Raw genomic sequence first — 16,115 nt, forward strand, 5'->3', positions numbered from 1 at the left:
ACAACACCGCCTAATTAGTATCTGTACGGCCATACTTTGCATACCCACAATGCACCTTTTAGACAGGGCCAGGGCCCAGGGCTGTGCTTGGTCTCTCTCCCTCCCTCTGTGCATCGCTGCTGTCACAGTCATTCAAAACTCCACCTGCACAGCCTAGATGGAAGAGAGCGAGAGTTTGGGGGAAAAGAGCCAAAAGAAGACAATACTAATAAAGAGCCCAACAGAACAGGGCCACGTCTAACTCTACCTTTTGACCTCTTTGACCCCCTGCCAGCCCCCCCCGGCCGACCGGCGAAACGTGCGGAGGAGCGGGCGAGAGCGACGGAGACGCCAGCTCGACGACGCGCGACATGAGCCTTGCCAAGGTCAGTGCTTAAAGAGGAAGTAGTTCGCTGCGAAGGGGGACATGAACTTCCTCTGTTCTCTCTGGCTCACTCTTTCTACTTCTACTTTCTACTTCCTCTTCTGCAGTGGCGGAAAGTACATTTACTTAAGTACTGTACTCTAAGTACAGTTTTGAGGTACTTGTACTCTACTGGAGTATTTCCGATTTCCAATACTTTTACTTCTACTCCACTACATCTCGGATCCAAATATTGTACTTTTACTCCACAACAATTATTTGTAGATTTAGGGTATTATGATTATTTTGATGATTTTGATTATTATTACAAAACCTACATTAACCACTCTATATACATTTCGGCTATTTGAAATGCACAATGCGTCGCAGCGACGCATTGTGCATTTCAAAATTTCAAAAGATTGTTCTATATTTGAAAACTTGAAATGAGACATTCTGCATAATGAGTACGTTCTACTTTTTGTACCGCAAGTACATTTTGGTTTGCACTCCTACTCAAGTGAATTTTTTTATTACGGACTTTTACTTCGTAACAGAGTGTTTCTACATTGCAGTATCGATACTTATACTTAAGTAAATAAATCAAGTACTTTTTCCACCACTGCTCTTCAGTTTTTTTGTATATACTCTCACTCCCTCCACCTCTGTCTCTAGCTCTTCTGTCAGTCTGAGCTGCTCTCAGCTGTGTGTGTGTGTGTGTGTGGTGTGGGACCCCCTTCCTGGGCATTTGGCAGCGGAGGGGGGGCTGTGCCTGAGATTGAGACAGACAGGGCGGACGAGAGGGGTGGGTAGCATGGTCTGAAATGAAGACGAGAGCAGAGACGTTCAGAGAGTTAGCAGGCTGATGTTTCCTCACCACTCTATGCAGGTGACATGTGTCTGCTGGTGCATGGTGAACAGGATGGGTTTGTTCTCAACTTCACTGAGTCATTGAGTCGTGTTGTTGTCGATGGAGGCAAGTACTACAGTACACAGAGGACTTTTAGCGTGTGTGGCCTCACAGAGGTGTTGCTTTGAAGTCTTTGCCGTGCCAGGTTTGTGTGTTATTGTACTATACCTCACGTGTGGGACCATAACTTATATGCATCTCTCCAGCTTATTTTTTTACAGCATTACAGACACAAAGAAGAATCAGTCGGCTAATAAGATGAAGATGATAGTAATAAATAGTTTACGATCCCACGTGTGAATTCAAAACATGGTTAAAGGGGAGAAAAAAAGGTCTGTAATTGATGATGATGATGATTTTTTATTTTGGTCTACAGGCATTATATTCAGACATTTTGTCGATGTTTGCATGTCATGCCAGCCTATTAAGCCCTTGTATACGTTACACAGTGTTATGATACTGCGTTTGGTAACAGGCTTATGTTTAAAACCAAATGGATGCTTTTGCTGTGTCTTTTTCTGGTTTAATATCTGTTCTGCATGCTAAAAGGATTGATTGGGGATGTTATAGCTGTTGTCTAGGCTAGGCTTTGACTTTTACAGGGGCCAGTTTTGAATTGCAGCCACCTACAAGTGATTAGTGGAGCGCCCTCTGGTGTTGTGATCGTGGACTTGATTTATGTTTTTTTAAGTAGTTTGACAGGTGACCCTGAGCCATCCGAGTCTAGCAAAGTGAGCAATGTGAGGGTTGAATGAGCGATTAGCGATTTGAAAACATAACTTATTTATGAAAATGTTTACTAAGGTAATAAAACCCAAGTGTAAAGTCCAGCCGAAACCTTGTTCACTTGAATGGGGTGTATTTGCTTCTGCAACCTGTAGGAGGTGAAAGAGCGACATCTGCCTAGTGGCCACTAATGGGAACAGCAGGCGTTTTTCCTTCTTCCGTATGAGCTTAACCCATTTAGACCGGGAAAGCATCTGTGTCATTTATAGAGATGATGCATCTCTCGGGGTTTATCCTCCAATAAAAATGTCAAAACATTTTGGATTTCTTTGGCTATTGAAAAATGGCAGATATACAAGCTCGTAGCGCCATAGCGCTGCACTCGGTGCCGCACTATGAGCTTGTGGATCTGCTAATTCTTAACACTTTACCTGCCAATCACGAGTATAACCGTTGATGAAAAATACACCCGTTTACTGCCATCCACGAGTATAACCGTTTTTTTTTTGGTCTTTTTTTTTCTTCAATTTATCCACACAGAACCAGAGATATCACGATCCAAAGATTTCTAGCTCCATTCACTCCTTGGTTAACTTATTACTTTAAAATCCTGTATCTCGGCTCCTGTGTAAAAAAAAATTAAACACTGGCACTGGGGGAAGTAAAATAAAAAAAACCCTCTGGCAGGGAATGTGTTAATCATAAGAAATTTTGCAAATCTTTGAATATATATTTTTTACAAAAGCAAACATTTTAACTCAAATCTTTGCTTCTGGGGGATTCTACAAATGTCTTCTAAATCCTAACAGTTTTTTGAAAAAACTTATGTTGCTATAATATCAGTGGTTCTCAAACCTTTTCACGTCAAGGACCCCCAAATTGATGTGTATTTGGCCGCGGACCCCCATCTCAAAATATTTCGGCAAAGATTTGAGTCAGAAATGTTAGCTTAAAAAAATATATATATATATGTATATGTATATGTATATGTATATGTATATGTATATGTATATGTATATGTATATATATATGTATATGTGTTTGTTTTTTCAAAGATGTTCACACATTTTCACGATTTTTCTGAAATCGTAGATCTGCTATTTTTGAATAGCCAAAGTATAAAATAATGGTTGAAGTGGTTACACGGATGCGTTCCCGGTTTTAAATTTCAAGAGCTCTCCCTTGCCGCCTGGCTGCTCCCCCCCCCCCCCCCCCCCACACACACACACACGCCCTCCCTCCATTCAAAACACAACAAACCAGCATGGATTACCGCGACTGACACCACCCGCTCAGAACAGAAGTGTCATGTCTAAAGGAAAAACAAAAGAGACGTCGGAAGCATAATAGAACTGAGTGTGGGGGGAGGGGGGGGGGGGGAAACAAGGGTGGCTAAAATAAGTGTGACAGAAGATTATGTACACACAGAAACGGCACAGACTGCCTCCGGATTTAAGGGTAGAATCCATGATGTAAACAACATGCATCAGGTGAAATCCACAAGGAAAGTGAGAGGCAGCGTAGAGAAGCCAGGGAGCACTTGATACGGTTCCTTGTTCGCCAAACGACCCCAGAGGCTCCACTATGGTATGTGAGATAAGCGTGTTGATTTTGTTTTCAAAACCCAATTGTGGTTGTTGTTACTTAAGCTAGTAGTATGCAGTGGTGGAAAAAGTACTCACATTTCTTACTTAAAAGTATCAATACTGCAATGTAGAAATACTGTTACAAGTAAATTCAGAATTTACTTGAGTAAAAGTGCAAAGGTATTGATATCAAAATGTACTTAAAGTACCAAAGTAGAAAGTACTCATTATGCAGAATGTCCCGTTTCACAAGTTTTCAAATGTCTAAAGTGTATACAAATCTTTTGTAAATAGCAGATCTACAAGCTCACAATCGCGACGCATTGCGAGCTTGTAGATCGGCTATTTTCAAATGGCCCGACGCGTATATAGGGCTGAAGTGGTTAATGTATGTTTTGTAATAATCTAAATCTGCAAAGTAACTAGTTACTAAAGTTTTCAAATAAATGGTAGTGGACTAAAAGTACAATATTTGCCTCTGAGATGTTAGTGGAGTAGAAGTAAAAGTACTGAAAATTGTAAATACTCCAGTAATGTAAAAAGTCCTCAAAAATTTACTTACATTTTGCAGGGTTCAAATCATGTATACTTTACATTATTTCATAACATTTTCCAAAGCATACTTTTATTATTTACTTTTCGAATCTGCAGCTGATAAAACTCTTAAATTGACTTCTCTTAGCTGTAGCCAAACTCCTGTCCTGTCTTTCATTATTACTGTTGCGACACCTGAATCTCCTGGATTACATGCTTCTTAAAGGGATAGTTCACCCCCAAAATGAAAAGGGAAACCTGATGACGGATGTTACAGAGAACCGGTAGGAGACACAAAGAGTCGTGTCTCCTACCAGAACCGCTGCCGACCGGTCCGCTGGTCATCAAATTATTGAATTAGGAATGCGACTAAAAACTAAAAAATATCCATGAATTCAAGTCTAATCGATAGGAAAAAAAAGTGTTTTGGGGTGATCTATCACTTAAAGGGACTTCAGGGCTTGATAATACTGCTTGAGGCACCCCAGACATCCTATACAGAATTTCTGTAGGTTTTTTCATACTTTTGGTGAGAGGAGAGAACCGTGTGAGGACAGATGAAGCCCGGAGGAGAGTCGTTGTGTTATGTAGTTGATGTGGTTGATTGGTGAGCAGATAGGAGAAATGTTGTCAGAAACTTATTTATACTTTTTGGTTTATTATGTCATTGGAGATTCATGGCTTCTGCATCATAATCTGAACAGTGACATCCAGTGGCGGAAAGTATCTAAGTATAATTTTGAGGTATTTGTACTTTACTTGAGTATTTCCAATTTGCAATACTTTTACTTCTACTCCACTACATCTCAGAGACAAATATTTTACTTCTACTCCACTACTATTATTTGAAAACTTTAGTTACTTTGTAGAGTACTGCGAGTACTTTTTCCACCACTGGTGACGCCAACAAGCCGCTGATTAGACTCTAGAGTGATTTTTTTTAAATATCGCTTAAGTGTGAAACCTGTTCTGGGTGGAACAACAGGGACCACCCAAAAAAAAACACAAAATGTTTTTCCTGATCACCCTTGGCCCTGGGGGCTAAGCCACTGACCTGGTTGAGACCTACTGTAGCTCCGCCCCTGGCTGTTTGCCTCAGCAGACTGCCACCTCGGTGAGAAATAGTTTGGTGAGAGCCAAGAGAAAGTTGTCCACGGCCTTATGGCCACGGACAAACACATGCCGTGTTCCTAGTCTTCTAGACAAACTGTTCTGTCCAACAGCTTGCTGGTCAGATGAAGAAAAATGCATCCTTATGATGAATACAGATTAAAGGCAAAGCTGTGGTGCCAGTCTGCTGTAAATTATAAGGAGTGTCTTTCAGGAGTCAAGTCATTTGGTTGCATTCAAATCAATCATTGACGTACACTGTAAAATAATCAATGTTAATTTAACTCTGAGTTACAGACCCAAAAGGGTCCATTTGTTCACTCTGAGTTAAATTAACACACAGGATTTTACCGTGGTGTTTGGCTTGCACATGGAAAGTAACCCTTTGTATCAGTCTTGACCTTAACCTTTCCCTCGCTCAAGCACTTACATCTGTCTCACACGCAGATAGTTATCATTAAAATGGTATTTCCATAATAAGTAGAATTATTAGAAACACATTGTGGATATTGTAATAATAAAAAAAGGTATAAGCACATACACTATGTGTAACTGTCCATAAACATTTCTTTGAGACATCATACTATAGACATACTTTATTCAGAATACAGACCTTAATTATTTTGAATGCAAGCTTTCGTTCAAGTGGCCTTCTTCAGGCATGCTGTTTTGTTGTGTTTTATACTGTTATTATTCAGCTCTAGCACCTCATCTAAGTTTTTAGTTAACGGATGAGAGGTGGTTTATTTCACATTACAGTAACGTTTAAAAGTGAAGGTATCACATTCAGCCTTTTAATTCATTTTACTATATACTGAGCTAACAAGTCAAACAATCTCACCATTACACACTGTTATGTGAACAATTTTTTGAAACGAGCCACTCTAGATGCCAATTTTAGCCAATCAGGATGGATTATGACAAAATCTGACAGATCTGTGTTAATCATATGACTATAGAGATAATGTGTACCAATTTGCGTGATGTTTGTACGAATATAAAAAATATGTTTAGCAAAAATGCAGGGCAGAGTTATTTTTTCCTTGGCCTCGAGGGAGTGTGCGTGCAAAGTTTCACACAGATCGGTCCAGTTATAGGTAAAAACGCGGTCTGTTATAGCGTCACCATGAGGCTGATTTGTATGGTGGCATTTCTTCCTCGGCCTAGTGGCAATGTGCGTGCAAAGTTCCACAGCAATCGTTCATGATTTGAGGCATTTTGTTCAAAACGGAAGTCAATCTTAGCCAATCAGGATGAAATATGAAAAATCGGATAGATCTGTCTTGATCACATGACTATAGAGATAGTGTGTACCCATTGGTGTGATGTTTGGACAAAAAAGGTGTAATGTATATATTCTTTTTTTGCAAAAATCGGCCTCCTGGTGGCGCTATAACAGGCCGATGTGAAACATTTGGGGTAGAGGACTTGGCCACGCCTTCGGCCTGGCGGAGTCAATAAACAAGGGTCCTATTTTGAGCAGTGTCATTATGGTTGTATGTGCACTCCAACTATACAATATCCCAGTGCTTAGATCTGAGCTCTCACATGGCAGCGGTTTTGTGCGTGCGGCGTGTGCACATTTTGTGAACCTGTGTTAGTCCGCCTCCAGCACTTGGCACCATGCCAGTGTTAACGCGTTCTCTGAGCACCCTTAACAGAAAACTCTCTCACACACACACACACACACACACACACACACACACACACACACACACACACACACACACACACACACACACACACACACACACACACACACAGTAGGGCTCTCAACCGACCAGCACATTATATAAGAAATCAGCTCTATCCATCTCATCAGCATTCTGCAGGGATTGGGTAGCGTTTCAGTGCTATGGGACTGTGTGTGTGTGCAGTGTCTTTAATCATTGACCATTTCCTCTGATGTTTGACATAAGAATGTGTGTCACAAAGCCACATGTCTTTTTCTCACACCTCATTCTCTCTCGTCTCTCTATCTCAGAGTCTGAGCCAGAATCAGTCGGCAGATAAAGCTGTGTTGGAGGACAGGTGAGTAGTCTTACTGATTAGTTCTGAACAGCCCCCATAATGCATTGCAGGATGTGGTTCCATTTCTGTTCAGCGTTCTGCTCGCTGACAGTCATGCCCAGAATCACTGAAAACACCTTGTTAAAATAGACATCTAAAATGGGAGTGGCTTAAATAGAAAAGTTGAGGTTTGCATGTGCTCCTCGTCTGTCTCCAGCACCAGCCTGCTGCCGCCTGTATTGGAGGAGGAAGAGGAGGGTGTGCAGGATCAAGCTCAGGCACCCTCAACAGAGGTCACCATGGCAGGTAGGAGCAAATACTTTCAGAGATGAAAATTGTGTGTGTGCTCGTGTGTGAGAGAGAACAAAAGAGAGATGAAAATGTGTGTGTCTGAGAGAGAGGGAGATGAGTTTGTGTGTGTGTGTGTGTGTGTGTGTGTGAAAGAGATGAGTTTGTGTGTGTGTGAAAGAGAGATGAGTTTGTGTGTGTGTGTGAAAGAGATGAGTTTGTGTGTGTGTGTGTGTGTGTGTGAAAGAGAGATGAGTTTGTGTGTGTGTGTGTGTGAAAGAGAGATGAGTTGTGTGTGTGTGTGTGAGAGAGATGAGTTTGTTTGTGTGTGTGTGTGTGTGTGTGTGTGTAAGAGATGAGTTTGTGTGTGTGTGTGAAAGAGAGATGAGTTTGTGTGTGTGTGTGTGTGTGTGTGTGTGTGTGTGTGTGAAAGAGAGATGAGTTTGTGTGTGAAAGAGATGAGTGTGTGTGTGAAAGAGATGAGTGTGTGTGTGAAAGAGAGATGAGTGTGTGTGTGTGTGTGTGTGTGTGTGTGTGTGTGAGTGTGTGAAAGAGAGATGAGTTTGTGTGTGTGTGTGTGTGTGAAAGAGAGATGTGTGTGTGTGTGTGTGTGTGTGTGTGTGTGTGTGTGTGTGTGTGTGTGTGTGTGTGTGTGTGTGTGTGTGTGTGTGTGTGTGTGTGTGTGTGTGTGTGTGTGTGTGTGTGTGTGTGTGTGTGTGTGTGTGTGTGTGTGTGTGTGTGTGTGTGTGTGTGTGTGTGTGTGTGTGTGTGTGTGTGTGTGTGTGTGTGTGTGTGTGTGTGTGTGTGTGTGTGTGTGTGTGTGTGAAAGAGAGATGAGGTGTGTTTGTGAGGAAAAAAGTGTTTGTTCACAAGTGTTGTTGTTTTCTGGCTCCATGTCTAGATGGAAGTGAAGAGATTGTAGTTGCATACGGGCAATTCTCACTTCAGAATGTGATCGACTGATCATTTTGAACTGAATCATTTTCCAGGAACGGATACACTTGCAACTCTCCCCGATGGTGGCTCTCCCGATTCTGCGACCGTTCTGGGCTCCAGTGAAGCTGGGGTCACGCTCTCTGACCCCGGCCAGGCAGATGACGGTTCTCTAGGCGGACAGGTGGCCAAAAAGGACCCCCTTTCCCTGCGTGGCAAGTTTAAAAGAGAACTGGTAAGTACTGTGTTTATCTTGTTTTCTTCTTGCTTTAAGTTTGAATTCTTGAATTCCCCTTATTAACCACTTTAACCCTGGCGTCCCTATTTTGGGCATGTGAATATAGACCTAAATTCCAGATCTGCAAGCTCAAGTTCAAGTGGTTTTAAGGTCAATTGTCATTCTTAACATTACTGGCTAATATGATGGAGGGCTATGTAATGTCTGCAGGCTTTTTACGATGAGTCATTGTAAAAAGGAACACATGTGATCTGAGGTTAGGTTTCGCTCTTCTCAATGGTGTGATTGTGCAATTGGTGCTTTTAATTTATGATAAAATGCAGTCTGTCCGGCCTCGCCACTGTGTGTGTGTGTGTGTGTGTGGGAGAGAGGGAGGGAGAGAGTTGGAGAGCATAGTTTAACATTTTAGTTGCTCCTGGCGTCTTATGATCCAGATACAGGCTATCGGTGGCAGCGTTTTAGAACACTGCATCCATCAGCGAGAATGGAGCGTCACGCTGTGCTCTGATGGCCAGAAAACTATAGAACTAACTCGCCTTCGCGATGCTAAGACCACGGTGTGAATGACGAAGAACGTGTCATGGACAGGGACGACGACGACGCTGATAAACGATTGGATGAATTAATGTTTGAGAGATATCATGGGGAGAAAAAAAATGAACTGACAGGAGAAGGATTAACGTTTGCCCGCGTCCTGCAGGAGCTGTCGCGGAGCATGGAGGCCATCGAGGAGCACAGGGTGCAGGAGGACCCGAGTGAGGTCAGCATCGCCTCCGAGAAGGAAGGTGAGTTTGTCTCGTGTGGAAAAAAATGAAATAAAGTTTCATTCCAGGATGCTGTATTTTCTGTTTGTGAAAATGCCAGAGTCACAGGGTTGAAGAGAATAGTACCGTAATGATAGTCAGTATTATACCATACCGTATATTACATAGTACCAGTGGTGTAAAGTAACTAAGTACATTTACTCAAGTACTGTACTTAAGTACAATTTTGAGGTACTTTTACTTTACCGGAGTATTTACAATTGTCTATACTTTTACTTCCACTCCACTACATCTCAGAGGCAAATATTGTACTTTTACTCCACTACAATTATTTGAAAACTTTAGTTACTAGTTACTTTGCCGATATAAATATATTACATTATAAAACATACATTAACGTTAACTATTTGAAATAGCCGATCTACAAGCTCACAGCGCATCGCGATGCGACGCGTTGTAAGTTTGTAGATCTGCTATTTTCAAGCATTTTAGTACTTTTACTTTTGTTACTTTAAGTCCATTTTGATACCAATACTTTTGTACTTTTACTTAAGTAAAACATTTGAGTACTTTTTCCACCACTGCATAGTACCCTATAGTATATAATAGTACCCTAGAATAGTACTGTAAGCTCTACTTTTCATGTCAGCGGTTGTTTAGTCAACGCCACAGGTGTAATATCCTTCCAGATGGTGGACAGATAGCATTTGAAATGCAATGCGTCATTATAGACATTGAGATTGTTCTGAGATGACCTTGCTAAACCTGTCCATCATCTCTTTGTGTAGTCGAGACGTCTGTGATTTCTGACGCCGGCAGTGACAGAGATGACAAGAATGGGTAACTGAAGAAACTTTCCTGGTTTTATTCAGACTAATTGATTTTAGAAAATACATACAGATTGTATCTATGCTCCTGTCAAAACATGTTCTCTGTCTCTCTCTCTGCAGCTTGTCGGTCAATGACAAGGAGATTGAGGTATGTAAGGTATGCATTTCATTTTGAGTTTCCTCGCCCAACGTGTGTGTGTGTGTGTGTGTGTGTGTGTGTGTGTGTAGTTTCATTTAAGCACATAGACCAATCGATGCACTTTTGAAATGATATTTTGTCATGTATATTTAGCCAAATCTAGCTTTTTTAAATTTAAGGCAGCAAAAAGGGCAATACAATTATAGTGGAAAGTATGCCTGCCCGGCATCGCCATCTGGTGTTCACTATCACATTTTCACCACTACAGTGTGTCATCTGCCTGCTGCCTTGTGTCTGCCTATGCGCTGCGATGTGACCCGTTGTGAGCTTGTAGATTAGGCTGTTTTCATTAAATTGTCATTTTTTGTAAAAAAAATCAATGGCATGCCCAAAATAGAGATGACAGGTGGAAAGTGGTTAACCCATTAAGGCCGGGAACGAATCCCGTGTCATTTTCAGATTTCTTTGGCTATTCAAAAATAGCAGCTATACAAGCTCATAGCTCATGGTAGATCTGCTATTTTTATTTTATCCTGAAAATGTATGCAAATCTTTGTATTTTGTTCCAGGGACTCCCCAGAAGTTGTAACATGAGTTAAAAAAAATTTGCTTTAAAAAAAAAACATATTCAAAGATTTGCACAAAATGTTCACGATTTTTCAAAAATAGCAGATCTGCAAATTTTTTTGAATAGCCAAAGAAATCGAAAATGACACGGATGCGTTCCTGGATTGAATGGGTTAATCCAAGCAATGAAAATCACAGACTTGAGTGATTTAGCAGTGTAGTGATGTAGCAGTCTTGGTTCATTTCAAGCAAATTTCGATTTCAGTTTTAGTCAATCGTTTTTTTTTATCAAATTCCATTTAGTCTTAGTCATATTTCAGTAATCTGTAATGTTTTAGTTTCTGTCTAGTTTTAGTCGACTAAATATCATCAGATTATAGTCGACTAAATCTACAGTTGATTTAGTCGACGCCTTGATGGCGTCGTAATGGCTGATTTTACACTTGGTTGCATGCTGAAAATATTTTCACAGCGCAACACCCGAGCGCAACCAAACATACAATGACTTGTCTTTTAGTTCTACTGGATCTCTTCTCCACTAGTCCCTCACTAACATTTTAGTCTAGTTTGTATTTGTTGACGAAATTGTCCATATATTTAGTCTTAGTTTTAGTCATCATAGCTTAGTTTTTATTACGCTTTTGTCATCGAAAAAAGGTAGTCGACGAACATTTTTCGTCATAGTTTTAGTCGACAAAATCAACACTACCTCGTCCTCTGGCATTTGTTCATGTTTACAGCTAGCGGCGCAATATAATTCCATCGTTACTGTACTGTGTATGCTTACAACAATGGCTGACATTTACAGAATGTCTTCTTTGTTTTGTTTTGTTTTTGGTTCAGACGGAGTTCCAGCGTCTGTCGCTGGGCTTCAAGTGTGACATGTTCACCCTGGAGAAGAGGCTGCGTCTAGAGGAGAGGTCCCGTGACCTGGCTGAGGAGAATGTCCGCAAGGAGATCTCCAGCTGTCAGGGCTTACTGCAGGTCAGTGTGTGTTTGGACAGGGGGTTTTTGTGGGAAGAGATTGCAACAATGTCCAATCTAGAGTTCTAACGGGCCCTACTGGGCCGGCCCGAGGCTCGGCTCGGCCCGGCCCGAACAATTACCATACCTTTAGGCCCGAAAACCCGAAAAGGTCATTATGTCAGTAACATTATGTGTTTAATGTCCTCAAAGTCTTATGTGTTTTGTTCTTGAAAACTTAACTAATTCCCTGCATAGAACGTAAAAAACGTAATTATTTCCAATTACCAATTCTGCCAAGAACGTAAAAAACGTATTTTTTTTAATTTATTTTTTTGACCCAAAGACCAAGGAGATATGATTCTTCGAAGATCTAGACTCCTATCCACTTCCTTGTTAACTTAAAACTTAAAAATTCTGTATCTCGGCTCCTGAGTACTTTTTTTTTTTTTCAATAAAAAATCTCTTTCAGTGGGCAAACGCGGCCAGAAATAGTTCAGGCAGTGAATGAGTTAATAAAATTTAATTGGAAAAAAAGAAAAAGTCACACATGCAACAAGCTTTGAACTGAGCAGATCGGACCTTCCGTCCCAGAGATAATGGCCAAAACATCTTGAAATCGGCCACTTTCGCTGAGTTTCGAGCACCGAAAGTTTTTTGAGTTTTGGCCATTGTTGCCTGTATTTCTTTAATAACACGGCCTAGGACGGGCGGCCGGCAACAAACTAGATCCCCGAGTAAAGTTCACTTTGAGCTGCATCTAACTCATCCACTGCCATTTCTGTCGGCCTTACCGTTAGGGGCAGTTGAAAATTTTTTTTGGGGGGTAATAGATTTTTTTTTTTTTTTTTTTTTTGGCCCGGCCCCAACTAATTAGCATAGATTTTGGGCCCGGCCCGAAAACGTGGGGTCGGGTTCAGGCAGAATTTGAGAACTCTAGTCAAGCTACAGATGGTGGTGCAACAAGTCGGCCTTAATACAATTTTATTCATTAAAATATGCCTGGCTTGTAGCTTTGAAAACAGTTCAACGGTATTGACTGAATGGACATACAGTATGTGTAACCATGTTATCAGGAACCAGATTTAAACACCCTGACGTAACATTTTTACTCACTTCAGCCACAGGTAATCAATATCTTGCAGTCTGCATACTGTATGTAACGGATAGTTTTTTTTTTTTTGCTCTCTGAAGTAGCACTGTGAATGGAATCTTTATTGCAACAGCAAATGTAGATTTGGGTTGAATCAGACTTCAGTTGACGGCTCATAATTAGGATGCATAATGTTTGCCTATTATCGTGGGAGGTGTATTTCACCAGTTGAGTTTTACCTGTTGACAAGAATTCATTGTAATCACAAACTGCAAGCTGTGTATCAGTTCCTTGTTTTATCCTTGGCAAGCAGTGGTGGAAAAAGTACTCAAATGTTTCACTTAAAGGACAACTTAGTTTTTTTACAACCAAGGTTTATATTTTAGCTTGTAATTAAAGTAAATAAAAGATGAGTGTTATTTTTTTTTCATTTACTGCTTTCTATAGTTTTTTTTTTCGCAATCTTTTTTTACAGTGGGCGGGGGCATTCTGTCCGGTGGCTAAATATGCCTTTTTTACACAATAAAAAAGGTCCTGTGGTCTTTGATGGCCAGATGTGAGTTATTGGGGGCTAGAAAAGCTACTGTAAATAATAATAAAGGAAACGCTGGGTTATTGTGTAAAAAAAGACATATTTAGCCACCGGACAGAATGCCCCCGCCCACTGTAAGAAAGATTGCGAAAATTGCTAAAACTATAGAAAGCTGTAAATTTAAAAAAAATAACACATCTTTTATTTACTTTAATTACTATCTAAAACATAAACCTTGGTTGTTAAAAAACAAAGTTGTCCTTTAAGTAAAAGTATCAATCCTGCAGAAGTGTAGAAGTAAATGTAGAAGTACTCCGTTACAAGTAAAAGTCTGGAATAAAAAATGTACTTGAGTAAAAGTACTAAAGTATTGGTATCAAAATGTACTTAAAGTACCAAAAGTAAAATACTAAAATGTTTGAAAATAGCAGATCTACCAGATCTTGTAGATCGGCTATTTTCAAATAGCCTAGGTATAAAATGGGGCTAAAGTGTTTAATGTTTTATTATGTAATAATTTATATCTGCAAATATCTGCAAAGTAACTAGTAACTAAAGTTTTCAAATAATTGTAGTGGAGTAAAAGTACCATATTTGTCTCTGAGATGTAGTGGAGTAGAAGTAAAAGTATTGAAAATTAAAAATACTCCAGTAAAGTAAAAATTCCTCAAACTTGTACTTAAGTGCAGTACTTGAGTACATGTACTTAGTTACTTTACACCACTGGTAACATGCTTGGTGTTCTGGCTTGCACGCTTGAGCGAGTTTCATCCGTGCGTGCGCCTAAACACAAAGATAACTGCTGAGGTGGAATGAATGTAGGCAAGCTAGAAAGAATGACTTTTATAAACCTGTACAAGCGCCAATACACATGCAAAATGATTCACAGCTGATAGAAATCGCTCTTGGATAGAACCGGTCTGGTTGTGACCGTAAAGTCAAAGAAACTTCCTGTTTGACATTTCCCGTACGGTAGTGAAAGACGTCCATTATGGCTCTTTGTTGGTATTCTTCCTGAAATCCGCCCAATAAACAACTGTCCAATCTTTAGCTATCAATGGCAAGTTATTAATTGTGTTTGTGAACAAAGCTGCACAAATCACATTGCAGCTGCAAAGCTGCCCTGTACAAGACAAATAATGATGGCACAGTCTCCTTATTGACAAACTGTTTATGATGGTCTATGTCTCCTTTGTACAAATGGAAATGGTAGCAAAATTGCTTCACAAGAACGAAGTTGGTGTAAGACAGATTATCAACTATGATTTATGAGTTCTGCTTACTTGAGTTTTATTAGTCCACACACAGGAACACAATGGAAACAAGTCTTCCAGGGTTTTTTGTATTATCCTTTTAGCATTATTGTATAACTGCACCTCTGTACTTTTTGCTGTTAACTCATTCACTGCCAGATTTATTTCTGAAAATGTATATCCATTATGATCGCTTGTCCGATTGATACCGTCCGATTGATACCGGCAACTGATACCGTTTGTGTAAACACAAACGGTATCAGTTGTGTCGCCCAGAGAAAAAACTATCCAACCGCGACCGCCCATGGCCTACTAACAGCATGTGAATATACCATCTCTCGCCAAAAATGCACGTTTTCCTTACCTTTTCAACTGGTCACAGAAAGTGTATATCCATTATGATCCCATGACATGCATAGGATGCATGCGTACATACAGACAAACCTGTTCTAGTTAAGTAATGCTCTCTCTCTCTCTCTCTCTCTCTCACTCACTCTCATATTCCAGGCATTGACCCCTCTGTGTGAAGACGATAACCAGTCCATGGAGATCATCCAGAGACTCAAGAAGAACCTGGACATACTCATCCAGTCCATGACCAGGGTGTCCAGCCGATCGGAGATGCTTGGAGCCATTCACCAGGTAGGGACTGGGTGTGGGTGAACTGTATGTTTATGTACAGTATGTACCTACTCTATGTTGATGTATGTGCTTAGTACTGTATGTCTGTGAATTATACTGTATGTGTTCACCTACTGTTTGTGCCTCTATTCACCAGGTGGGACTGTGTGGGTGTATTGTACTGTACTGTAGGGCTGTCAAGATTATGACATTTTGCTTATGACAAAAAACTTAAATACACAAACAAAATGAATGTACGAACAATCTATAATGCCTCATATTATGGCCATATTTTATATTTTATACTCCAAATCTGTTAAAAAATAGTGGAAATAGCCGATCTACAAGCTCACCGATGCGAGCTTGTAGATCTGCTATTTCCACTATTTCTGAAACATCTTCAAAATGTACAGTATGAACATTTTCCAACACGATTATGATGACTTTGCAAAAATAATTGCGACTATATCAAATAATTGTGGTGATGTAATAATTGTGACAGGCCTAACTGTATGTATTGGTACAAAATGAAAAAACGTACATTCATGGGGGAGAATGAAACATTCCCTTGCAAAAGGCAAACATGACATTTGCATACAAAATAGTTTTGGAGACTATATAGGAACATCTGGGTTTTTGATGTTTCAGGCAGATGTACAGCATTTTTGGTATAAA

At 40.3% G+C, this 16,115-nt stretch overlaps 1 protein-coding gene across 1 annotated transcript in view; it reads left to right on the forward strand.

The window, feature by feature from the left end:
• lrmp (lymphoid-restricted membrane protein) overlaps nt 1-16,115 on the forward strand; it is a gene marked incomplete at its 5' end in the record, with an annotated part of 63,154 nt that overhangs the window by 35,397 nt on the left and 11,642 nt on the right. Inside the window, 9 exons of the mRNA XM_080421175.1 lie at nt 275-365; nt 7,194-7,240; nt 7,437-7,525; nt 8,497-8,675; nt 9,379-9,463; nt 10,231-10,282; nt 10,393-10,429; nt 11,822-11,962; nt 15,327-15,461. Of these exons, the coding sequence (XP_080277301.1) occupies nt 275-365; nt 7,194-7,240; nt 7,437-7,525; nt 8,497-8,675; nt 9,379-9,463; nt 10,231-10,282; nt 10,393-10,429; nt 11,822-11,962; nt 15,327-15,461 (856 nt within the window). The remainder of the gene's footprint in view (nt 1-274; nt 366-7,193; nt 7,241-7,436; nt 7,526-8,496; nt 8,676-9,378; nt 9,464-10,230; nt 10,283-10,392; nt 10,430-11,821; nt 11,963-15,326; nt 15,462-16,115) is intronic.

This window comes from Gymnoscopelus braueri, assembly GCF_963280865.1.
Source record: "Gymnoscopelus braueri genome assembly, chromosome: 23".
In the NCBI taxonomy this organism is placed as follows: Eukaryota; Metazoa; Chordata; class Actinopteri; order Myctophiformes; family Myctophidae; genus Gymnoscopelus; species Gymnoscopelus braueri.